The sequence below is a fragment of the Salmo trutta genome, chromosome 3 (genome assembly GCF_901001165.1).
Source record: "Salmo trutta chromosome 3, fSalTru1.1, whole genome shotgun sequence".
NCBI lineage: Eukaryota > Metazoa > Chordata > Actinopteri > Salmoniformes > Salmonidae > Salmo > Salmo trutta.
In genome coordinates this window covers 4,408,412-4,433,304 of record NC_042959.1, presented here as the reverse complement: position 1 = coordinate 4,433,304, position 24,893 = coordinate 4,408,412, and the positions used below count along the sequence as shown (strand labels likewise).

Here is a 24,893-nt window from a genome sequence, read left to right as displayed (position 1 = left end):
AGACGGGAGAATCCTAAGGTGGAGAGAAGGGAGAATCCTAAGGTGGAGAGAAGGGAGAATCCTAAGGTGGAGAGACGGGAGAATCCTAAGGTGGAGGGAAGGGAGAATCCTAAGGTGGAGAGAAGGGAGAATCCTAAGGTGGAGGGAAGGGAGAATCCTAAGGTGGAGGGAAGGGAGAATCCTAAGGTGGAGGGAAGGGAGAATCCTAAGGTGGAGGGAAGGGAGAATCCTAAGGTGGAGAGACGGGAGAATCCTAAGGTGGAGAGAAGGGAGAATCCTAAGGTGGAGAGAAGGGAGAATCCTAAGGTGGAGGGAAGGGAGAATCCTAAGGTGGAGAGAAGGGAGAATCCTAAGGTGGAGAGACGGGAGAATCCTAAGGTGGAGAGAAGGGACTGTTACTCAGACTGGTACCCCGGCTAAAACCGAAAGGAAATTCAGGCTTAAAAACAGGGTAGCTAGGTGATGGGATACAACAAGGCCACAAAACAAAAATGATCTAAAGTAAAACAAGTCATCTACCATTACTTTTTTTTGGGGGGGGGGGGGGAATTCCATCACCAAAAAACAAATTCAGAAAATGGCATTGTGGAAAACATGTTTATTTGTCAACTCAAAACAACCGCTTCTGTTGGGACCATTGAGACACAATCCACTCATACTGAAGATCAGTTAGAGAAGGTCCAAGTGCAGTTTAAGGTGGTTGAATGTCCTTAGGTTAAGGTGTTGATGTATAATGGCGGACGTATAGGGGTCATGGTGCCATCATCCTCCACGCTGCTCACTTGAAGCACTTGCCCTGGTTAAAGGGTTTTCCTACATGTTTGAATTCTCCCTCCCAAGCGAAATACTCCTTGACCATGGTCTTGGTTTCGTCGCTGTCGGGGTCCAGTTTGCGCCAGGCGTAAGACTCGTAATCGATCTGCCAGTCATCAGACAGCTACACAGGGAGAGAGAGATGATAGGTGGTCAACTAAACGCAAGCATACAATCATTGAATACCCAACATTGGGACAGAAGAATGAACCTGTAGGGTTTATAAATGCTTGGTGAGACTAACAAGATTAACCAAGTCACTCAAATTGTATACAGTTGTAGCACATGGTTCTCCAAGAGCACGTTTTCAATTCAGAACTGCAGTAGACCTCCCAATTCTCTCTGATGCCCAGTTCTCCAGACACAGATCAACTTCAGTCCAGGACTAAAAAGCTTGGTCAAGGGAACATTTAAATGTTTAATCCTGGTCTACGCTTAATATAAGTCTGGGAAAACAGTTCCCAGTTTATCCCCAAGACTGTTCAGTCAACTTTATTATTCCACAGGGGAATAATGGACAAGAATTGTCTACTAAATGACCTTCCACCCCAAGGGGAATCAGAAACTCACAGTGAAAGCTAAATCCTGTCCTCTGAAGATCCAGATTCCAGAAATGCTACTGTCGTTGTTCCCGCCGAACAGGATCACACTGGCAAAGCCGTTCTTGCGGAGTTTGTCAAGTCGCTGGAACATTCCTGAAAGATGAAGCAGCTCTCAGTACCCCCCAGACTCCAACATTCCATTTTTGACAATGATTGCTACATGTGAAATCCTTGACGAAATACACAGCTGTATGCGGCGTGAAAAGTGAGATTAACATGAAAGTTAAACCTTTACTATCGAGTCGTCCCTACGAACTGTTGACATAACCATCACATTACAGTACAACGTACATGGATCACACTACTTCTGAAATTATCAGCTGGAGTCTGATACGTGTGGAGCTATGACTCTATTCTACATCTCACCCATGAGGTTGCAGCTCATGAAGGTTGTGGATCTGTGGGTATAGAGCCTATGGATGGCTGTGGTATGGATGGCTGTGGGTGTCGAGCCTATGGATGGCTGTGGGTGTCGAGCCTATGGATGGCTGTGGGTGTCGAGCCTATGGATGGCTGTGGGTGTCGAGCCTATGGATGGCTGTGGGTGTCGAGCCTATGGATGGCTGTGGGTGTCGAGCCTATGGATGGCTGTGGGTGTCGAGCCTATGGATGGCTGTGGGTGTCGAGCCTATGGATGGCTGTGGGTGTCGAGCCTATGGATGGCTGTGGGTGTCGAGCCTATGGATGGCTGTGGGTGTCGAGCCTATGGATGGCTGTGGGTGTCGAGCCTATGGATGGCTGTGGGTGTCGAGCCTATGGATGGCTGTGGGTGTCGAGCCTATGGATGGCTGTGGGTGTCGAGCCTATGGATGGCTGTGGGTGTCGAGCCTATGGATGGCTGTGGGTGTCGAGCCTATGGATGGCTGTGGTAGGTATCTCACCCATGATGAGGTTGCAGCTCATGAAGGTCATGGTAAGCTCCTCGGGGTATTTGTACTCGCCGTACCAGATGGAATAGCCCTCCTTGTCAAAGTGTTCCCAGAAGTGGGGCACGGCTACAGTCAGCGTGTCCTCGTTAGAGTACTTCCTCTTAAACTCGTCCATGACAAACGCACTGCAGGAAGGAGGAGAGAGGAATCATGAGAACAGGGGGAGAGACTAGTCACCTAATAACTCAGAGGTTAATATATACAGTGCATTCGCGAAAGTATTCAGACCCCTCAACTTTTTCCCACATTCTTACTTTACAGCCTTACTCTAAAATGGATTAATTCAATTCATGTTTTCCCTCATCCATCTACACACAACACCCCATAATGACAAAGTGAAAAACAGTTTAAAAATATTATTAGTAATGTCCTGCAGTAATATCCCACAGGGCTAATGGCAGTAGATTTGAGGGTAAAGCTAATGAGGCATTTCTAACGACTAGAGCCCCCCAGAGACGAGTCCGTCAGGATAGACCTCAGTACTAGAGCCCCCAGAGACCATCAGGATAGACCTCAGTACTAGAGCCCCCCAGAGACCGTCACGATAGACCTCAGTACTAGAGCCCCCCAGAGACGAGTCCGTCAGGATAGACCTCAGTACTAGAGCCCCCCAGAGACCGTCACGATAGACCTCAGTACTAGAGCCCCCCAGAGACGAGTCCGTCAGGATAGACCTCAGTACTAGAGCCCCCCAGAGACGAGTCCGTCAGGATAGACCTCAGTACTAGAGCCCCCCAGAGACGAGTCCGTCAGGATAGACCTCAGTACTAGAGCCCCCCAGAGATGAGTCCGTCGGGATAGACCTCAGTACTAGAGCCCCCCAGAGACGAGTCCATCGGGATAGACCTCAGTACTAGAGCCCCCCAGAGACCATCAGGATAGACCTCAGTACTAGAGCCCCCCAGAGACCATCAGGATAGACCTCAGTACTAGAGCCCCCCAGAGACGAGTCCGTCAGGATAGACCTCAGTACTAGAGCCCCCCAGAGAGGAGTCCGTCAGGATAGACCTCAGTACTAGAGCCCCCCAGAGACCATCAGGATAGACCTCAGTACTAGAGCCCCCCAGAAACCATCAGGATAGACCTCAGTACTAGAGCCCCCAGAGATGAGTCCATCAGGATAAACCTCAGGTTTTTACCAAGTGGAGTATTCCAGTAAGCAAGATTATTATTCAACTAATTTATAGCCACATGTAATTTAGGATTTTATGGTTGATTAAAGGGGATTTTGGTTGTCAAAAGCGGGATTTTCCTGCGTTTTATATTTACACAAACACTGCAGTTCCACACTGAGGTTGGAATAACAGTGACATTTTGAACATATTAATGCCCTTTTAGTGTAGGAACTGTTTGGGAATGTTTTATTAAGCCTGAAATATCAGCCTGTTTTGGTGTGATGGAGTTGTGGCCTGCCTGGTGACATCACTTAGCATTAAATTAGTTAATAAAACAATAAGAGAACTTCAAAACTCTCTGCCAATAACATCTCATCTGCCACCCAAACAGTCCTTGCTTGAGAAATTGCTCTTTGCTACAACGCTAGTTTTGTTCATTTTTGGCCCATTCAATTGAAAACAAATCACAGTAAGGTACTTAATTGTTACCCAGAAATGATTTGATATTGAGATAAAAACGGCAGCATTGGTCCTTTAAAAAAGAAAAAAGCTACATATGTACAAGATAGTTACGCCATGATAATTTTAAGTCTATTCCTCAAAAACGATTCAGTTATTTCAAGCAACTTTGGACAGCTGGCCAACTCACTGATCCAGCCTTCTGGAACAGCCCCCAGTCCTCAAAGGTGTTTGAAAGAAGGTTAAAGATTGGCTTTTTTAAACGAACCAGAAAATCTATAGTTATTTCTGGTTGCTAATCAAAGTTACCTGGCTAACTCATTGATCCAGCTTTATAATATACCCCCTTTTTGAATCAATGAGTTAGCCAGCTAACTTGGATAAACAACCCAAAATAACTTTTGTTTTTCTGGTTCATTAAGAAAGCTAAACTTTATTTTTTTTGCAGGGAGTCTCATTGATATCTATTTTATGGGGGAGCCCTACATCACCACAATTTATAAATATAACATAATACAAATACACAAGATTACAAAAATTCTCCAAGTGTTTTAAATTGTTGAGTCAATTACACCATGACAAGCTTATTTTAACATTTAAAAAAAAAAAGTTACATCACAATATTTAGGCAAGTTAGCTGGCTAACTCATTAATCCAGCTTCGCAAGTATAACCCTCAGGTCTGATGTATGTGGAAATATGATGTACCTCTTTGGCAGGTGAGCGAAAGGGTCCTTTGTTTTGGGTTCTGAAGCCAGAGCTGCTTCACACTCGTCCATTTCCTCCTCAGCAGGGGCAGCTTCCTTCTCTTCCTTCTTCTTCTTATCCTTCTTCTCCTGAGGTTTGCCTGCCTCCTTTCCAGCTTTCTCTTTCTTGGGAGGGGTGTCTTTCTTGGGAAGGCCGTCTTTCTTGGGCTGCATGTCAGTGAACTTTTTGGCTGGAGAATAAAGACATTCAATAACAAATCCAGTGTAGTGTACTACACCGAGTGTTTCCTTGTGTTTGCATCTTTCAACATCAAAACAAACGTTATTACCATTAGACCACAATATTAGCATACATCAGTGCTTGAAGAGGGACGTACAGGCACCGCTCATAATATATCAACTATTGTCCCAGGTCTTCTAGTCAGATTATTGTAGACTGGGTCTACTTTAACCTGTGCCAAAGTCCTGTGTCATTCTCCCAAGGATTAGATTTCACAACGAGGGGGATGCCTCTGTCATGATAGTACGGTCTTGGGTGGGTGACAAATTACTTCATATAAAACTTTTCAAATCTTCTCCATGAAAACAAACTCCCAATTATTTTTCATTTAGACATCTATCAAAATGTGTCAAAATGTGCAGAAAATACAACACAATGCATCATAGAAAACTAAATGTTTTATATAATGGAACTAGAACATGTGGAAGAATCCCTTCTTCTACAGTTGGTCCTTACGATCAAACTGAGCCATCTTGTCGCAGAGCTTGACCTCGCCGAGCACGGTCTTGAACTGGGGCTGGTTGACGCAGGTCTGGAACCAACGGGTCACGTTGGGGAAAGGTTGGCGGAAGGAAGGCTCAAGGACCTACAGGAGGAGGAGAGGGACATTTAAAAGACACACGGACAGCTCCACTACTCTAAACAAAAGATGCAGCATTTAGGCTAATGTTTCCCATACATTGGTCATGTTTGTAGATAGAGGTGATATGTGTAGTCATAAGGGTAGGCTAAGTCATAAGACATCAAAGCCATATCGTACAGTTTCCCGGACCCAGATTAAGCCTAGTCCTGAATTCAAAACCCTTTCATTCTTTTTTTCAATCTCCATTGAGTGTGTTTTAGGGTTACCCCGTCTCTGGTAAACCATCCTGAATGGAACACTAGTGTGTTGTAGTCCATCACTAGGGTTACCCCGTCTCTGGTAAACCATCCTGAATGGAACACTAGTGTGTTGTAGTCCATCACTAGGGTTACCCCGTCTCTGGTAAACCCTCCTGAATGGAACACTAGTGTGTTCTAGTCCATCACTAGGGTTACCCCGTCTCTGGTAAACCATCCTGAATGGAACACTAGTGTGTTGTAGTCCATCACTAGGGTTACCCCGTCTCTGGTAAACCCTCCTGAATGGAACACTAGTGTGTTCTAGTCCATCACTAGGGTTACCCCGTCTCTGGTAAACCATCCTGAATGGAACACTAGCGTGTTCTAGTCCATCACTAGGGTTACTGTCTCTGGTAAACCATCCTGAATGGAACACTAGTGTGTTCTAGTCCATCACTAGGGTTACCCCGTCTCTGGTAAACCATCCTGAATGGAACACTAGCATGTTCTAGTCCATCACTAGGGTTACTGTCTCTGGTAAACCATCCTGAATGGAACACTAGCGTGTTCTAGTCCATCACTAGGGTTACTGTCTCTGGTAAACCATCCTGAATGGAACACTAGCGTGTTCTAGTCCATCACTAGGGTTACCCCGTCTCTGGTAAACCATCCTGAATGGAACACTAGTGTGTTCTAGTCCATCACTAGGGTTACTGTCTCTGGTAAACCATCCTGAATGGAACACTAGTGTGTTGTAGTCCATCACTAGGGTTACTGTCTCTGGTAAACCATCCTGAATGGAACACTAGTGTGTTCTAGTCCATCACTAGGGTTACTGTCTCTGGTAAACCATCCTGAATGGAACACTAGTGTGTTCTAGTCCATCACTAGGGTTACTGTCTCTGGTAAACCATCCTGAATGGAACACTAGTGTGTTCTAGTCCATCACTAGGGTTACTGTCTCTGGTAAACCATCCTGAATGGAACACTAGCGTGTTCTAGTCCATCACTAGGGTTACTGTCTCTGGTAAACCATCCTGAATGGAACACTAGCGTGTTCTAGTCCATCACTAGGGTTACCCCGTCTCTGGTAAACCATCCTGAATGGAACACTAGCGTGTTCTAGTCCATCACTTGGGTTACTGTCTCTGGTAAACCATCCTGAATGGAACACTAGCGTGTTCTAGTCCATCACTAGGGTTACTGTCTCTGGTAAACCATCCTGAATGGAACACTAGCGTGTTCTAGTCCATCACTAGGGTTACTGTCTCTGGTAAACCCTAATGGAACACTTCCCTATATAAAGTGCACTTAATAGGGAGCCAATATGAGACACAGCCTATGTTTAAATATAAAGGTTCCCTGATTCAACAAGCCATTGATTAGTTAACTGAAGCAAAATGTGTGCAGTTCAAGAGGTACTTTCTTGAGGAATGGATATGGAAACGCCCACCTAGACTAAGTCAGAGGACATGAAGCCCCTAGGTATTTGTTGTCATAACAGTAAAACAGAATATCAAACCTGTTTATAGAGCCAGATCATGCTGCAGGCCACGCTGATGTCAGCCAGGCTGACTCTCTCTCCAACCAGGAAGGTCCTGGTGTTGAGGTGATGGTTGAGGACAGACAGAACCTTCTTTACCTCCTCCTTGGCCTGCTCTGTTGCCTGGGGGGGCAATGCATTACATTTACAATGGATACATTACACTGTGCAAGTCTAGAGGCTACAGGGTGAGAGACATAGCAAATATTTGAGCATTGAGCAGAGTAACCTTAAACCAGAACAGATAAGTTAGCTCCTAAGACACTTAGAAATTTGTTTAGGTGACTAATGCTATGTCATGTTATACTACCAGTGTGAAGTTACGTTGCCCATTGCCTCCACCTTCTGAATTTAAAAAAAAATTCATGCAGCACATTAGATGCTTGCTATAGTATGTGACTTAACATTCTCTAGGTGTTGTGAGAGATACAGTAACAGCAATACAGACTATGGGTGTGAACGTTACAACCAAATTGGGATGGTTAGCGCCCCCCCCCCCCCACCAAAATGTAAGATCACAGTGGAGATATCACAAAACATGTTCTGTGTTATAGCCCAAATAGACGATAGGCTATGAAGGCCTGGAGAAAGTTTACATTAAATAACTTCTAGAATAATGTAAATAAAACTAGAGGAAGAGGTGAACTTTAAAACTACTTTGGTAAATTTGTAGGTAAATATTATTAGTTATGTCCTGCAGTAATATCCCACAGGGGTAAAGAGAGCCGTCCGTCACGATAGACCGCAGTACTAGAGCCACCCAGAGAGCAGTCCGTCACGATAGACCTCAGGACTAGAGCCCCCCCAGAGAGCAGACCTCAGTACTCAGATGTTTAACAAAACAAATACCATTTGTACCCAGTGGAATATTCCAGAAAGCAGGATTTCTGCAAACAGCTAGTCTGTCTTTTTTTTAGCATGTTGTGGCGAAAATAAATCCGTATTAGACTAATGCTAAATCGCTAGTTAGCTGGCTAGCTAATACATGTACTGAGTCAGAGCACACTTAGCTAGGCAATATAGCCTGATACCAGTGCTGCTGTAGGCTTATATTAGCATGTTGCTTGTGCAACATTATCTTCTAAATCAGGGACAATTAGGCAAATGCATGAATTTGTTAGCTAGCTACATAAAGTAGGCGAAAAAGAAAAAATATTTTGCTGATAAACAATGAGTGGCTGGTAGATTAATTTAGATTAAAAAGGTTAAATTTCCCACCATGGTTGTGATATCTGATCATCTACAGTGTAATTCCAGTAGCTGCATCAGTATACAGTGATAAACAGTACATACCTGTTTGTTGAACTGCATGATTCCCAAGGTAGGGAAGACCCATGCAGAAGCTGGAGGGATGATTTCAGCATCAGCGAAGCTCACCCACTGAAGCACCTGGGACTGGGCCTGGGGACTGCTGCCACGCAGGGCCTCATTGCTCACTGGAGGAGAAGACAGTACATACGATGAGAATGTGGGCACAGATCTTAACAAGGTAATGCCGTCCCGAAGGGCAGTGAATCCATGGAAAGTGCTGCATGATCTGTATCTTTTCAATCCATGTTTACAAAAAAAAAAGGTGGATATGGCGATTTGGTGGACATTCCAGCCCCATTGGCCTTAGAAAACACAGTCCAGTCATGACTTGTATCAAGGATCAGAGCAGATACTCTACCAGTAGGGCTTTCCCACTGAAGCACTGGTGTTACTCCTTATAAAACACCTTGGTGCTGTACCAGGGAAATTGAGTCTCCAATTCTAAGGATGGAACTACCAACTTGGGTCAAGAGCCTGTGAACCATATAAACAGTTGCCATTGATAAGGAAAAAGATTCAAGTGTTACGTTAACTGTTTGCTAACAGTAGTAGTCCCACCCCACCCCCTTCAATAATTTCAGCATTTACCAACGTTTAAGCATAAGAGTTTAACACCGCCATCTCGCACAATACAAGAATAAAAACTCGCCTTGTTTAACTTTAACAATAAACTACCTAGTTAGGTGATAAAAGCTGACAGTAGTTTTCCTATTCAAATCTGGATCCTGGGAAGCAGTTAGCGTTAACGCTGGGACCGCTGATATATGTCCAGGGATCCTAGCTCAAACAAGGTGGTAATACATTGGCAAAGCAGCTAGCCTAGCTGCTAGCTATGAAGCTAGAGAACCAGGGCTACTATTGCTGGATACAAAGCACGCTAAGCTGGATACCAAGCACGCTAAGCTGTTAGCCCTTGTGGCTAGGACCAGCGATTTCAATTTGTCTCGGTTTAAGGATCACAGATTAATAGAGTTTTCTGCTGGCGTCTCATTTCACGGAGTGAATAGAGGGCTCGTCCTACTATCACGCTTCCGAAAAAAGACGAGGATTACATCTCTGCTGGGAAGGTACATGAACTCTTGGAGAAGCAGAAAGTTTTCTATAAGGAAATGATACTTCAGCAGAAAAATAACTTTAAAAGCTTCATACAAATGATCATGGATTCTACCAACGGCTGGACGACCTAACTAAAGATGTACAAGACATTAAAACAAGCCTTCAGTTCACACAGAAGGATGTGGATGTATTGAAGACCACACAGGATACACTTTCCAGAAATTGTTCCTCTATGCGGAATGAAATCACCAGTTAGGGAGGGCCTCCAGAACATGTCTGGGAAGGCTGATTACCTGGATGGAGAATGCAGGAGAAATCATCTTGTAATAGATGATATCCAGGAGAGCCGAAGTGAGACATGGGCTGAATCAGAGGTCAAAGTTCAAAAGCTGTTTTTTTATGAGGAGCTACAATTGGATCAACAGGTAGAGCTGGAACGTGCTCACCGGTCTGGGAAACCAGGGGTCACTAGTGGTGAGAATGGAACCAGACCCAGGCCAATTGTAGGGAAATTCCTCAGGTTCAAGGATAAGCTTGCAGTCCTTGAAAAAGCCAATCGCCTTAAAGGGTCCTTCATCTTCATCAATGAGGATTTCTCAGATTCAGTCCGTCAAAGAAGAAAGGAACTAATACCAGCCATGAAGGCTGCAAGAGAACGAGGTGACACAGCATATCTGAGGTATGACAAACTGACTGTTTACCCTCCCTCCCATGGAGTTAGGAGGAGCGACAGACGAGTAATTTCAGCCCTGCATAAACACACCGAGTATCTCTCTCTCAGATTCCAACTACTGATTTATGTTTGGACATATACTGTAAATCTACCAAAGAAAGGTCTGTTAATTGCTCACTTGAATATACGCAGTTTAAAGGAACAAAATTCATGAAATATACTGTCTAGTGCAGTCAAACAATATTGATGTATTGGTAATATCAGAGACTCACTTGGACTCTTCTTTTGAGGATGTTGAGATCTCTATACATGGATACAATTTGTTCAGGAGGGACAGACATATATATGGGGGTGGAGTTGCAGTTTACATCGAGTCACATTCCAATAAAACAACGTAAGGACTTAATGTTGAATGGATTAGAGGCGCTATGGGTACATGTGTATTGACCACTTTTAAAACCTATAGTAGTTGGTTGCTGCTATAGGCCACCTAGTGCTGATGTGAAATATCTTGATGTAATTTGCAAAATGTTGGATAAGGTATCTTATGAAAATAGGGAAATATATTTTTTGGGAGATATGAATATGGATTTTTTTTAATACAAACTGTCCAAAGATTCTGTTGCAACTGAATGTAACCTGACCCAAGTTATGACATTACCAACCAGAATGTTCACTAATAGGTCTGGTATTACATCATCAACTTGTATCGATCACATTTTTACTAACAATGGCTGAACGTTGTTCTAAAGCTGTATCAGTGGCACTAGGTTACAGTGATCATAACTTGGTTGAACTCACTAGGAAAACTAAAATACCAAAGTCTGGCCCTAAAATAAATCTACCGCAGGTCCTCCAGAGGGTTCAATCAGGACTAATTTGTGAATGAGATTAAGAATGTTAAATGGTTAGAAGTGTGTAGTAAGGACGATCCTGAAATGTCACTAAATTTGTTTATGAAATTATTTATGAGTATAGCTGATAAGCACGCCCCTTTAAGAAAATGCACTGTGAGGTCAAACGGTGCCCCATGGATTGATGATGAGCGGAGAAATTTTATAATTCAACGTTATGATGCCAGAAAAGTAGCAGATAAATCTAGTACTTTGTTTGATGAGCAAAGTTATTGTAAATTAAGAAATCTTGTGACCATCTAAACAAAGGAAAGAAGAAGGGATTCTATCAGCACAAAATTGATGAAGTAAAGAGTGATGGGGAAAAAAAATGGAGAACGTTGAACGCTATTACGGGTAGGGAAATTCAAACATGTCTGCGTCTTTTATTGAATCAGAGGGTATATTTATTACAAAACCACATGACATCGCAAACTACTTTAATATTTTACAGGCAAAGTGGACAAGTTGAGGAATGCTATGATTCCAACTGATGGCTCCATGTCATACACCCTTATAAAAGACTGTATCATGAAGGAGAAGCAATGCAGGTTTGAATTTCACCAAGTAGAAAGGATGCGGTTGTCTCTTTCAGATGACAAGGCACCTGGTACAGATAGTCTGGACACCAATTTGCTTAGAATTACAGCTAACCAAATATCTAGCCCAATCTCTCATATTTTTAATAAGTGCTTGATGTATGGGGTGTGCCCAGAAGTCTGGAAAGAGTCAAAGGTTATTCCACTACCTAAGGATAAAAAAAATCTGCATTCACTGGTTCTAATAGTCAGCCTATAAACTTGCTGCCTGTGTTAGGTAAATTATATCTGTACAAATCAAGGATTATTTCTCATGTAGTGGTCTGATAACTGGTTTCCAGTATGCATACAAAGGGCATTTTACGAGTACGGCCTTAGCACAAATGACAGATGATTGGTTAAAGAGTATGAATGATAGGAAGTTAGTTGGTGCAGTGTTGCTGGATTCCAGTGCTGCTTTTTATGTAATTAATCATGAACTGTTACTAGGAAAACTCAAATGTTATGGTTTTAAGGATGCAGCTCTATCCTGGATGGAAAGCCATCTATCCAAGAGAAGGCAAAAAGTGTTATTTAATGGTAGCTTTTCAAATAGTAAAGACATACACCGTGGTGTTCCTCAAGGAATCTGCCTAGGCCCACTTCTCTTCTCTACTTTACTAATGATTTACCTTCAGTAATGAACAAAGCAAGAGTGGTAACATATGCTGATTACTCTAGAACAGGGGTGTCAAACTCAAATACCCAGTGGGCCAAAATGTAAAACCTGAACAAAGTCGCGGGCCAACATTGAACAAATTAACCTTTTAATATGGACCCAAACAAGTTTTGCTTTAACACTGAATATGGAACAAGCATCGCTTATTACCATACAATATATAATTTAATAGTGGAGACATGCAAAATCGAATTTCAAATGAAAGAACACATCAATGGCATTCATTTATTAAATAAATAAAATTTAAATAAAAATCGTATGTCTCTTTTCTATTTGCAGCCTTCTGATTTAAATACCAAAATAAACTTTTTCCACTGGCTAATAATTTTACAAAAATTAATAAATCAATCAACCATTCAAGCCCATGCCTTGTAGCAAGAAAAAGTGCACAAAGAAAACGTTAATTATTGCACACTGATCTAATCTGATGTGCCCAAGCCAGATACCTGGCATCTCTTCTTGGACGCTAGTTCATCAATGTCTGGGCTCAGGCTCTGAGCTGAAGAAATCCTCAGTATCGAGCGAAGGTGTTCATCAGTCAGACGTCTCCTGTGAGTTGTTTTGGTCATCTTCATCGAGGAGAAAAGTTGCTCGCATAGATAAGTGCTGCCGAACATGGAGAGCATCTGAGCAGCTTGGGTGCGGAGCTGAGGCATTGTGTCAGGGATGAACCGTGGAAACTGTGCGGCGCCCACAGCATCATACTTTGACTTCAGCGTGTCGTTGCACTGGAGTTCAATCAGCTCCATTTGGATGTTGGTTGGTGCATTTTCCACATCAACTGCGAAGGGATTACTAAGCAGTTCAAACCTACATTTCTGGACATCGAAGTCGGTAAATCGCCGGCTAAACTCAGCGGCGAGAACACTGAGTTTTTCAGCAAACTGTGCGCATGGGAACACGGCGGTAGAGATCTGCGCTTTTATGGTTTGGCAGCAGGGAAAATGGCAAGGGTTTCCTTGCAGCATCTGATTCTCCCACAGGCACAGTTTAGTTTTAAAGGCCCTCACTGCAGCGTACATGTCTGTGATGATGCGCCCCCGCCCCTGAAGCGGCAGGTTCAGCGCATCGAGATGGCTCGAGATGTCACAGAGAAAGGCCAGCTCACACAGAAACTTTTGCTCCCGGAGCTCTGCTGTATCCTTCCCTTTGGTTTCCAGGAATTGACATATTTCCTCACGCAGCTCGAAACATCTGTTCAGTACTTTTCCTCTGCTTAGCCATCTCACCTCTGTGTGATACGGCACGTCTGCGTATTCCGAACCACACTCCTCTAGAAAAAATTTAAACTGGCGGTGATTCAGACCTTTGGCTCTTATAAAGTTAACTACCTGTGTTACTGTGGTCATAACATGTTCCATCTTTAGGGCTTTGGCACACAGTGATTCCTGATGTATGATGCAGTGGTAAACAGTTAGCTCACCTGCACAGTTCCCTTCCCGCATCTTCTCCCGAACCATGCCCACCAGTCCACTCTTTTTACCGCACATCGCTGGCGCACCATCTGTCGTTAATCCAACGAGTTTATCCCACGGCAGCTTTATTTCAGTTACACATTTGGAAACCTCAAAGATTTCCTTTCCTGTGGTTGTGCCATGCATTGATTTGAATCCCAATAGCTCCTCTGTAACACACAGATTTGAGTCCACTCCACGGATGAAGACTGACAGCTGAGCAGTATCAGATGCGTCGCAGCTCTCATCCACAGCGAGGGAGAACGCAACAAAATCTTTTCCCTTTTCCATCAGCTGGTCATACAGATTGGTGGCAAGATCACATGTGCGATCAGCTACTGTGTTCCTGCTCAGGCTCACGTTTGAAAATGCTTGCTTTTTCTCTGGGCATACGAGGTCACAAACTTTCATCATGCACTTTTTCACGAACTCTCCCTCATTAAAGGGCCGGGCTGATTTTGCGATCTCTGCTGCCACTATATAACTAGCCTTTACAGCAGCCTCACTTTGTGATGTGGCTTTTTTGAACATATTCTGTTGTGAAACCAAACTTCTTTTCATCTCCTCTACTTTCTGGCTCCTTTGAGTCATGTCCAGGTCCTTGTATTTGTCATGGTGTTTCGTTTCATAGTGTCGTCTAATGTCGTACTCCTTACTTACAGCCACGTTGACTCCACAAACAAGACAAACAGGTTTGTCTTTTACATATGTAAACAGATATTCTGCCTCCCACTTGTCCAGAAAGCTCCTGTTTTCTGCCTTTCTTTTCGCCATTTTTGGGAAGGGATAGACGCTACAACTGTCAGCGCGCTATGTTGCTATGACTACTGTCACAGAGGAGAGGACGTTTCTGGGTCCTGTCCTGATTGGCGCGAGAAAACAACAGCAGAGCATTATGGGATTCGTAGTATTAGCGGTGAATGAGCTGTATAATACCGGCGGGCCAGCTCTAGTAGTAATTTGGTATTGTCTCGCCGGCCAAATATAATTAGCCCAGAGTTTGACACCCATGCTCTAGAATGTATAGTGCAGCATCAGAATTTAATGAGCTAACAGATGTACTGAGCAGTGAACTAAGAATGGTGTCTGACTGGGTTGATATGAACAAATTGGTGTTGAACATCTCTAAAACTAAATGTATTGTATTTGGTTCAAGATATATGCTTGCTGATGACGCCCATTTGAATTTGTTGATGAATAGAACCCATGTAGATCAAGTGAAAAAAAACTAAACTACAAGGTGTCATGTTGGAAGCAGCTTTATCATGGTCAGAACACATAGATAATATTGTTATTAAGATGGGTAAGGGAATTGCGGTTGCAAAAAAATGTTCAGAGTATGTAACATCTAGCACTCTGTATCAGGTGATTCAATCCCTGGTCCTTTCACACTTAGAGTACTGTCCAGTTATACGGTCATCTGCTGCAAAGAATGATATAAAAACCTCCAAATGGCTCAAAACAGGGCCGCCAGATTATCTCTTCATTACTCTAACCGAATGAATATTATTAAAATGCATCAGAATCTCATGGCTTCACGTTAAAAACAAATTACTAGGACAAATCGCTAAAGCTGAATGGAACTTTTTACCAATCCATATTTCTCAGGCAAAAAGTAATTCCACTTTCAAGAAAAAAAAAAAAAAAAAAACATCTGTGATAGACCATGTGACTGGACAGGAAATAGAAAGTATTAACTGAATGTTAAATATGTTTCCTGTCAGGTATTTTAAATATCTGTATTGTCTACTTGTTGAATGTTTGTAATATCTTATATATTAATTGGTGTTGGACCCCAGGTAGATTAGCTAGCTTTATGGCGTTAGCTAATGGGGATCCTAATAAAAATTACAAAGTTACAAACAATTTCCCTTGTTTTCTGTGTGAGGTTAACCTATAACCTTGTCGCGGAGGAAACAACAGGGCCTCAAACCATCTCCGTTCTCTAGCACAGGGTTTCCCCAAACACGGTCACGGGGCCCCTCTGGGTGCGCATTTTGTTTTTTTGCCCTATCACTTAACAGCTGATTTAAAATCATCAATACTTGATGAGTTGGTTATTTGAGTCGGCTGTGTAGTGCTAGTGCAAAAAACTAAAAACTTTCAACCAAGGGAAGAAGCAGGACAGAGTTTGTGAAACCCTGCTTTACTAGACACTACTGGAGAGGACAGGGCCTCAAACCACCTCCATTCTCTACTAGACACTACAGGAGACCACGGGGCCTCAAACCACCTCCATTCTCTACTAGACACTACAGGAGAGGACACTACCCAGTCACTACAGGGGGAGTGAGCCACTACAGGCTCAGATTTTTTTTATAAATCTCACGTGGATTTTGGGTATGCATTTTTCATGATAGCAGATCTAGCTATGCATATCAGATATTGATAATGAGGCCTCTGGTTTGATACTGGCTAAAGAGGCTTGGGCCGAGTCCCAATTCTCCCAACCTTGTTAACCTCTACGGGCTAGGGGGCAGCATTGAGAATTTTGGAAATAATATGTGCCCATTTTTAACTGCCTCCTACACCTACCCAGTAACTAGAATATGCATATACTTATTATATATGGATAGAAAACACCCTAAAGTTTCTAAAACTGTTTGAATGGTGTCTGTGAGTATAACAGAACTCATTTGGCAGGCAAAACCCTGAGACAGATTCTGACAGGAAGTGGATACCTGATGTGTTGAATTGACTTTGAGCCTATGCCATTGAAAAACAAAGGGGTTGAGGAATATTTTGGCACTTCCTATTGCTTCCACAAGATGTCACCAGCCTTTACAAAGTGTTTTGAGTCTTCTACAGTGAGATCTGACTGAAGAAGAGCTTTGGAACGGCGATGGCCCATTAGACACCTGGCGTGCGAGTTGATGGTGGGTACTCTCATTCCGAAACGTTTTAAAAGAGAACCCAATGGTCCGCCTTGAATTTTATTCATGTTCTGGTTAAAAAAGGCCCTAATGATTCATGCGATACAACGTTTGACATGTTTGAACGAACGGAAATATATTTTTTCCGTTCGTGATGTGAAGTCCGGCTGGCTTAGATCATGTGCTAACAACACGGAGGTTTTGGGACATAAATGATGAGCTTTTTTGAACAAAACTACATTCGTTATGGACCTGGGATTCTTTGGAAGTGACATCTGATGAAGAGAATCAAAAGGTAATGGATTATTTACATAGTATTTTCGATTTTAGATCTCTCCAACATGGCGGTTAGTCTGTATCGCAATGCGTATTTTTCTGGGCGCAGTGCTCAGATTATTGCAAAGTGTGATTTCCCAGTAAGGTTAATTTTAAATCTGGCAAGTCCATTGCGTTCAAGAGATGTAAATCTATAATTCTTTGAATGACAATATAATATTTTACCAATGTTTTCTAATATTAATTAATTATTTTGTTGTGATGACTTGACTGCCGGTATTGGAGGGAAACGATTTCCTGAACATCAACGCCATAGTAAAACACTGTTTTTAGATATAAATATGAACTTGATAGAACTAAAAATGCATGCATTGTCTAACATAATGTCCTAGGAGTGTCATCTGATGGAGATTGTAAAAGGTTAGTGCATAATTTTAGCTGATTTTATGGTTTTGGTGACGCCTGTCTTTGAATTGACAATATACTACACACAGCTATTGTCAATGTACTCTCCTAACATAACCTAACTTTATGCTTTCGCCGTAAAACCTTTTTGAAATCGGAAAACGTGGTTAGATTAAGGAGATGTTTATCTTTCAAAGGGTGCCAGATAGTTGTATGTTTGAAAAACTTGAATTTTGACATTTATTTGGTTTCAAATTTGCCGCTCTTGAAATGCACCTGCTGTTGATAGGGTGCGCCACAGGTGGCACGCTAACGTCCCACATAGCCCAAAGAAGTTAAATCCATGTGAGAAAGTGTGCAAATGTACACTGGAAGAAGGATGGAGAATGGGGCTGAAGACCAAGGTTGCATCCCCAGACAAACACCCGATGCAGCCAATATTCAGGTGTTGAATTAGGGCAGTTGGAAACCTAACCCTGCATGAGGGCAGCTATCGAGGAGGACGAGGGTAGCTGGCCACCCGTCTGCAGGTAGCCTAGTGGTTAGAGCATTGGGCCAGTAACCGAAAGGTTGCTGGTTCGAATGCCCCGAGCTGACAAGGTAAAAATCTGTCATTCTGCCCCTGAACAAGGCACTTAGCCTACTGGGGAACAGTGGGTTGTCAATGTAAATAAGAATTTGTTCTTAACCTCACTAGGGTAGGGGGGCAGCATTCGGAATTTTGGTTGAAAAGGGTGCCCAAAGTAAACTGCCTGCTACTCAGGTCCAGAAGCTAGGATATGCATATAATTGGTAGATTTGGATAAAAAAAACACTAAAAAGTTTCCAAAACTGTTAAAATAATGTCTGAGTATAACATAACTGATATGGCAGGCGAAAACCTGAGGAAAATCCATCCAGAAAATGCTTTTATTTTTGAAATGGCAGTTTTTCCATTGAAAGCCTATCCACCATACAAAGACTTTTGACCCAGTTCACGATCCCTATGGCTTCCACAATATGTGGCCAGTCTTTAGGCATTGTTTCAGGCTTTTACTCTGAAAAATGAGGGAGAAACAGCACTTTCAATGGGAGGACAGTGGAAATTTCCAGACACGAGTCCTGCGCCTGACCGGGAGCGTGCCTTTCTTGTTTTCCCTTTTCTATTGATTGTCCGGTTGAAATATGATCGATTATTTATGACAAAAACAACCTGAGGATTGATTATAAACATCGTTTGACATGTTTCTATGAACTTTAATGGTACTTTCTAGATTTTTCGTCTGTGTGTTGTGAACGCGCTTTGTTCCATTGGATTACTGAACAAAACGCACCAGCAAAAGGTTGGTTTTTGGACATAGAGGGACATTATCGAACAAAACAAACATTTATTGTGTAACATGGCGTCTTCGGAGTGCAACCATATGAGGATCAAAGGTAAGGGATGCCATTTCTGACTTGTTACTCCTCTTCTTGGATGCTAACTGTTTGTAATGATTTGTCTGATGGACGCTGTTCTCAGATAATCACATGGTTTGCTTTCGCCATAGTCTTTTTGTAATCTGACACTGTGGTTGGATTAACAAGAAATTAATATTTTAAACCGATGTATAACACTTGTATGTTTCATGAATTTTTATGAGTATTTCTGTTTTTGAATTTGGCGCTCTGCAATTTCACTGGACGCTAGCGTCCCACACACCCTAGAGAGGTCAACTGACTTGCCTAGTTAAATAAAAGTTAAATAAATTTCAAAAATGTAAGGATCAAAACAATCCATCTTCAGGCACTTTTAGTCCACAGAAAATGTAGAAGGGCTAGAGTACATAACGCCTAGTGTCCAATTGAACTAGCTTCAGGTCTTAACTGTAAATTAAATATGATTATTTTAGGGCTAGAGTACATAACACCTAGTCCCAATATAGTGCACTACTTTAGACCAGGGCCATATTCCCTATATAGTACACTACCGTATGGACAATTTTCCCTCTCAGATGAGTTTGCAGATTAAATATCTGCCCCCCCCACCCACAGAGAAGCAAGAGATTAAACTTCACTCCATTTTCTAGAGTTTTCCCCCATTAGTTAACACTATCAACATTTCCCTTTACTGTGGGAATTGTGATCGAATCAACGCAATATTAGTCAGTTTCAATCCAACATACTGAAACAAAACTACACAAGACTTAGTACGCAAAGCTAATTACGCAAAAGATTTTGGGTTGTAGGCAGAACGAATCGGAATAGAATTCTATTGAGCAACTAAGCATGTATTCTACAGACCGGTGCGCCATAACCAATCAGAGCCACAGTAGGCCTATATGCAAATAGACCACTGCCATATATGGATCTGTGTCATTTACTTAGAACTGGACTGTGTTTACAGCATGAGCAGTTGTAAGTAGATGTGCTTGTTTTGAGATCAAAGGAAGAGCTGCATGTAGCCACATGCACATTTTGTTCATATCCTTTGCTACTTTGAGTTATTAGCCCAGTTATAGATAATTTGTAGTCAGCAATGGTGGAGTGGTTGCTTCCAACAAGAACACAAAACGTGTGCATTTCTAGCCATCTTTGAAAAGCGAGTCAAGTAAAGAGCTTTTCTTTTGCCTCAAAGGGGAGATGATTTATTTTGAGACAGGCTTGAATGAGCCAAGTAGCCGATAGGCAGAGAGTAGCATACATTCTCTGATTCTCTGTAATAATGGTATGGGAATAATGCATTTTATTTTGTTTCTTGCATCAACCACAACATTTTTCAGTCTCCTCCTTATCTGAAGGACAAGTGGATAATCAGGTTAATGTCAGGCTCTGCATGTTTTTTTTCTTTCTCAAAAGTCTCATGGAATGTAGGCCTACATTGAACACCCCACATTGGCTGCTACTGTAGGCTGAATGATAGAATAGCTATTTCCATGTTAAAATGTTATGGGATGGATGGCCACTAACTTAAAGCTGGTACAGCCTCAGTGTTCACGTTAAACGCACACCGGAAGTTGCACAGAATTTTCACAACATTCCAAGTTTGCGCTCAGCAGACCTGACTTTTGAGCGAACACTGCCCTATGGCACATGGGTCAACAGTAGTGCACTACCCTATGGCCCCTGGTCAACAGTAGTGCACTATATAGAGGATAGGGTCCCATTTGTCTACTCCAGGCTCAGAAAAAGACGGGATGTGAAAAGCAGACTTACGGTAGTGAGCAATGGCATTACTCTCGAAAAGACAGAAGCCGTCATCGCCCTGAAAAGCTGGAACCTGGCGAGGGGGAACAGTTTAAAAAGGAAAACGGAGTCAGTCATTTATTTGATTAGTTGGGAGTCCATTTTCAACACCTGTCCCTAGTTGGGAGACACCAACCAATAGCCAATGTTTACGTCTGATGCTCAGGGTTAAAAAGCTCAATAAAACTTCATGATTATTTCAGGTGAAGAAATTCAAAACATCATCATTGCATCATACAAACTATTTTTGGGAATATAGCGCTGCTAACACAGACAATACAACATCTTATCATCCAAGTTCAAGGATGTGTACAAGGTAAACCATGGCAGTATCCCAAGTGGCACCCTATTCCCTATATAAGACCCTGGTCAAAAGTAGTGCACAGTGTAGGGAATAGGGTGCTATTTCAGATGGATCACATTACAAAATGGATACAGAAACTGACCTTGCCCAAGGGGAAGTTGTTGAGGAAGGCGGGGGTACGGTTCGTCTGCCCGAAGGTGAAGGCAGGGGCGCTGCTGGCCACCTTAAGAGAGATGAGATGATACTTTATTCATCCCAAGAGAAATTAGGCTGCGTTTACTCAGGCAGCCCAATTCTTATCTTTTGCCCAATAGAGCTGATCGGTCAAATTACGAATTGGTGGCAAATGATCTGAATTGGGCTACTTGTGTAAACAGAGTTACGTTGTCATCGTTACAGCCGTAGTAAAAACAATATAAATACAAACATTTAAAAACAAATCACAGGACAATAAGAATAAATACATATGATAAGGCAGGTTAAACGTGTAGTACCTTGAGGCGTGCACCGCTGTACTGGGCTGCAATTTGAGCCTTGAAGGCTCTCCAGTTCTCTGGATACGTGTACAGAGTCTACGGAAGGGAGGAGAGAGAACCATCACAACTATATTAAACGGGGAAGAAAAACCTTGTACACAGTAGTGCTTCTAGATCCAGGTGGTGGTTGTTTAGGCAGGAACTACTAGTAGAATCACTTACTAGTGGAATCACTTACTAGTAGTTACATAACTAGTGGTTTCTAACAGTACCTTGTCAGCTTGGGGATTTGAATTTGCAACCTTTCGATTACTAGTGCAACGCTCTAACCACTAGGCAACCCTGCAGCCCCAATTTAAATAAAATAGTTAAATAAAAGTCAAATTAAAAAAAATTAAAGTGTATTTTAATAATTTAGCATACGCCTTTCATATTAATGCCAATTTAGCATAGCCTTCCCTGTAGCTCAGTTGGTAGAGCATGGTGTTTGCAACACCAGGGTTGTGGGTTCGATTCCCACGGGGGGCAAGCACAGAAAAAAAAAAATATATATATATATATATATATATATATATATATATATGTATTCACTACTGTAAGTCGCTCTGGATAAGAGCGTCGGCTAAAATGACAAAAAAAAAAAAATCCTGTTCTTTTTTCAACGATTTCTCACAAAAACAAGCCTATCTCTGTAAAATGTCAACGGAGCACTGAGCGCACAGCAGGCTTTTTATTTTCATAGCCTTTTGATTGAATTCAGCTCGTGTCATGTTAATTCAGCGACCTGAGGAAACAACTTTGCAGACGTTAACCACATGTAAAATCCTCAAGACCGTGTGAGAAAGCAGCGTCGCTCTGTGATTATTAACGTTTGTATTAGGTTACCAAATTCTACTTTTTTTGATATAATGTTGATGAGTTAGAGAAAGATGGCACTCAACAATTCAGAACATGAATAATTATATTTGTCTTGGTAAAATGTATTTTATAAACACAAAGAAGTGAAATTTTATGAAATCTTGTTTTCAACCACTTGGGGCAGTGTGTAGACACCCTACAGTATGGGACAGTTTCCCCAGCCAGATAAAAAAGCCTAGTCCTACTTTGGGCTGTTACGGTCACTGGTCAGTCACGAGTCATGACCGCAGTCAAATACCAAATTTGGGGGAAGATAATTTTCATCATAAAAAATAAACCTTTATAATAATGCACTAAAAGGCATCACATTTGCGGTCTATTTTGAGAATGAGTGTTCCAGCAAATTGATTGCATTTTGGAAAATGTGCACTTATAGCCTACTGTCCTGTGCTCATTGCTACGCTTATAATGTGAAGAAATAGCCTAATAGTTTAACAACATTTTAAGCTAATGCTAATCCTTATGATGTGCCCTGCGTTTCGCCAGTGGTAAACAGCCTGCTGCAGCCCGATTGGCTGAACTCAATACGCAACATCCCGAGACCTGCATTCCTAGATATTAGTTATGGAATGGATGTTTTATGTGCTAACCACGGGGGATAGGGGCGTATAGCCTGCTGTATACACTAACTTTGGACGGTAAGATGAAACGACTGAATATCGCCATCTGTCAGGCTTTGGGCTAGCCTAGAAGCTGATTGCTGGTAAAAAACATTTTTAATAATGCATAGCCAAAATACATCAGGGGGATGTCAGTAAAACAGCTTAAAAAACTATTTGTTTGCAATTCCAGTGCCAAAAATGTATTCCTAATATCTCACAACAGCTATAGAACAAGCAACTCACTTAGACCCTTGGTGTTGGGAATGTACAGGATATGTAAACCTTATCGGCCGATTTTTTATTGTTACAACCAATGCAGGCAGAGGTTACACCCCTTTAAATTTCACTTCCTTGCATTGGCTACTGAGCTTGCTAAAGTCAAAGTTATGCCAAGTTATTAAGGCACTTGCGGATCACAAAGATGCTTTGGCAATCAAAATGAATATCCTGCATTGGTAGTGGCTTACCCCTAAAGTTGACCACAATCCTATCCAAACAGCAAGCAAACTAGTTAATTTGATACCTACTTTCCATTAGGTACCTAGCTAATTAGCTAAGTAGCCACAAGTATGCTACCCAGAGACTCTGGATGGCAATATTTGGATACTTTGCAAATAAAAGCTGTAAATAAGCCATGACACGCGGGAGGTACAAAATCGAGAGCAAGTAATTTCATTCATTATTCGTCACGGACTCTGCAGAACCCAACGTGGCACAAGGTACGGAAAGAGGCGTCATTTTACCATCGCAAATGCTATTATGCTGCATCGTCAAGGAATACTTTATGAGAGGTAAAAATAAACATAGCAATGACGTTTAAAGGGGCTAAATGTGTCAGATATACTAAAGGGTAATGGATAAGTGGACGGATGGGGGCGATTTTGTACAGATGGTTGCTGAAAAGCAAATAACAATTAAGTGACAAGGCATCTCTCCATCTTACTCACCCCTGCCGCCATCTTTAGGACGAGAGAAAGGAAGAAACAGGGCGCGCACCAGTGACGTATTTACTGCCTGTTGGGGCGCGTCGCTGAAATCAAACGTCGACTGAAAATGCTGAAAATAAATGGCATTTTGCCCAAAAAAAGAAAATATGAGCTGTGTTTTAATACCCATACTATTATACGGTATACTTGAGTATATACTACATACTATTGGTATACTACATACTGTTACTTATTTTGAGTATACTGTAAGCGAACACTGTACTAAGCACTTCGCCTGTTTACCGGAAGTTGATGCTGTTGCTATGCAACCTCTTGCGAGTTTGTTTGGGTAACATATTACCAGCTGGAGGTTTTACGATTTCGCGTGTGTTCATAAATTCAGTCTGGAATGCCAGTTCGTATAGTTCGGTCTAGGATAGTTCAGACCATTTTACTCGCCCTAGCAAGCTGTTTTCATGTTATCAGACGTTCTCTCTGAACTATCCTCCTGAACTTCTCTCTCTGATTCGGAGTAGATGGCCAGAATTAACAATTTCCATTGTCAAGTCCGTGTTAGCATATAGTTAATATGGCAAGTTCGACGTATTATTAGCCATATAATTTAACCTTTATTTAACTAGGCAAGTCAGTAAAGAACAAGTTCCTATTTAAAATGAAATAACGGCGTAAGAACAGTTGATAGAACGACGATTTTTACCAACTGTCAGGGCGAGTCGGGGATTCGATCTATCAACCTTTCGGTTACTTGCCCAACGCTCTAACCACTATGCTAACTAGCAAACATACCGGTAATTACTGCTGTAATGCTATGCTGTACGTAAGGATAGCGTAGCTAACAAATTGTCAGCCAAAATAACGTGTAATGTAACTTATTTGAAAAGTTATTACTTTATTACATTGCTCAACATGTTGTTAACATTTGTCATAATTAGTTAAAGCAATGAATTTGTGTCGGCTCTCGTCAGACTCCGGCTG

At 42.0% G+C, this 24,893-nt stretch overlaps 1 protein-coding gene, 1 long non-coding RNA gene and 1 other non-coding gene across 3 annotated transcripts; 1 reads left to right on the top strand and 2 right to left on the bottom strand.

Annotated features, from left to right (window-relative positions):
* Window positions 1-578: 578 nt before the first annotated feature.
* On the bottom strand, window positions 579-23,990 carry LOC115166697 (elongation factor 1-gamma). The gene is made up of 11 exons (XM_029720413.1): window positions 23,919-23,990; window positions 21,470-21,547; window positions 21,118-21,198; window positions 20,642-20,705; window positions 8,563-8,705; window positions 7,249-7,392; window positions 5,361-5,490; window positions 4,626-4,854; window positions 2,297-2,469; window positions 1,384-1,508; window positions 579-937 (listed from the first exon to the last, which is right to left on the bottom strand). Exons 1-11 carry the CDS (start codon window positions 23,928-23,930, stop codon window positions 779-781), a joined length of 1,338 nt encoding a protein of 445 aa, XP_029576273.1. The 5' UTR covers window positions 23,931-23,990; the 3' UTR covers window positions 579-778.
* LOC115189672 (small nucleolar RNA SNORD36) lies at window positions 20,829-20,904 on the bottom strand. Its single transcript, XR_003876973.1, has one exon. It is a non-coding gene; the product is annotated as a small nucleolar RNA SNORD36 (small nucleolar RNA).
* On the top strand, window positions 22,927-24,058 carry LOC115166715 (uncharacterized). Its single transcript, XR_003870348.1, has 2 exons — window positions 22,927-23,762; window positions 23,937-24,058. It is a non-coding gene; the product is annotated as an uncharacterized LOC115166715 (long non-coding RNA).
* The last annotated feature ends 835 nt before the right edge of the window (window positions 24,059-24,893 follow it).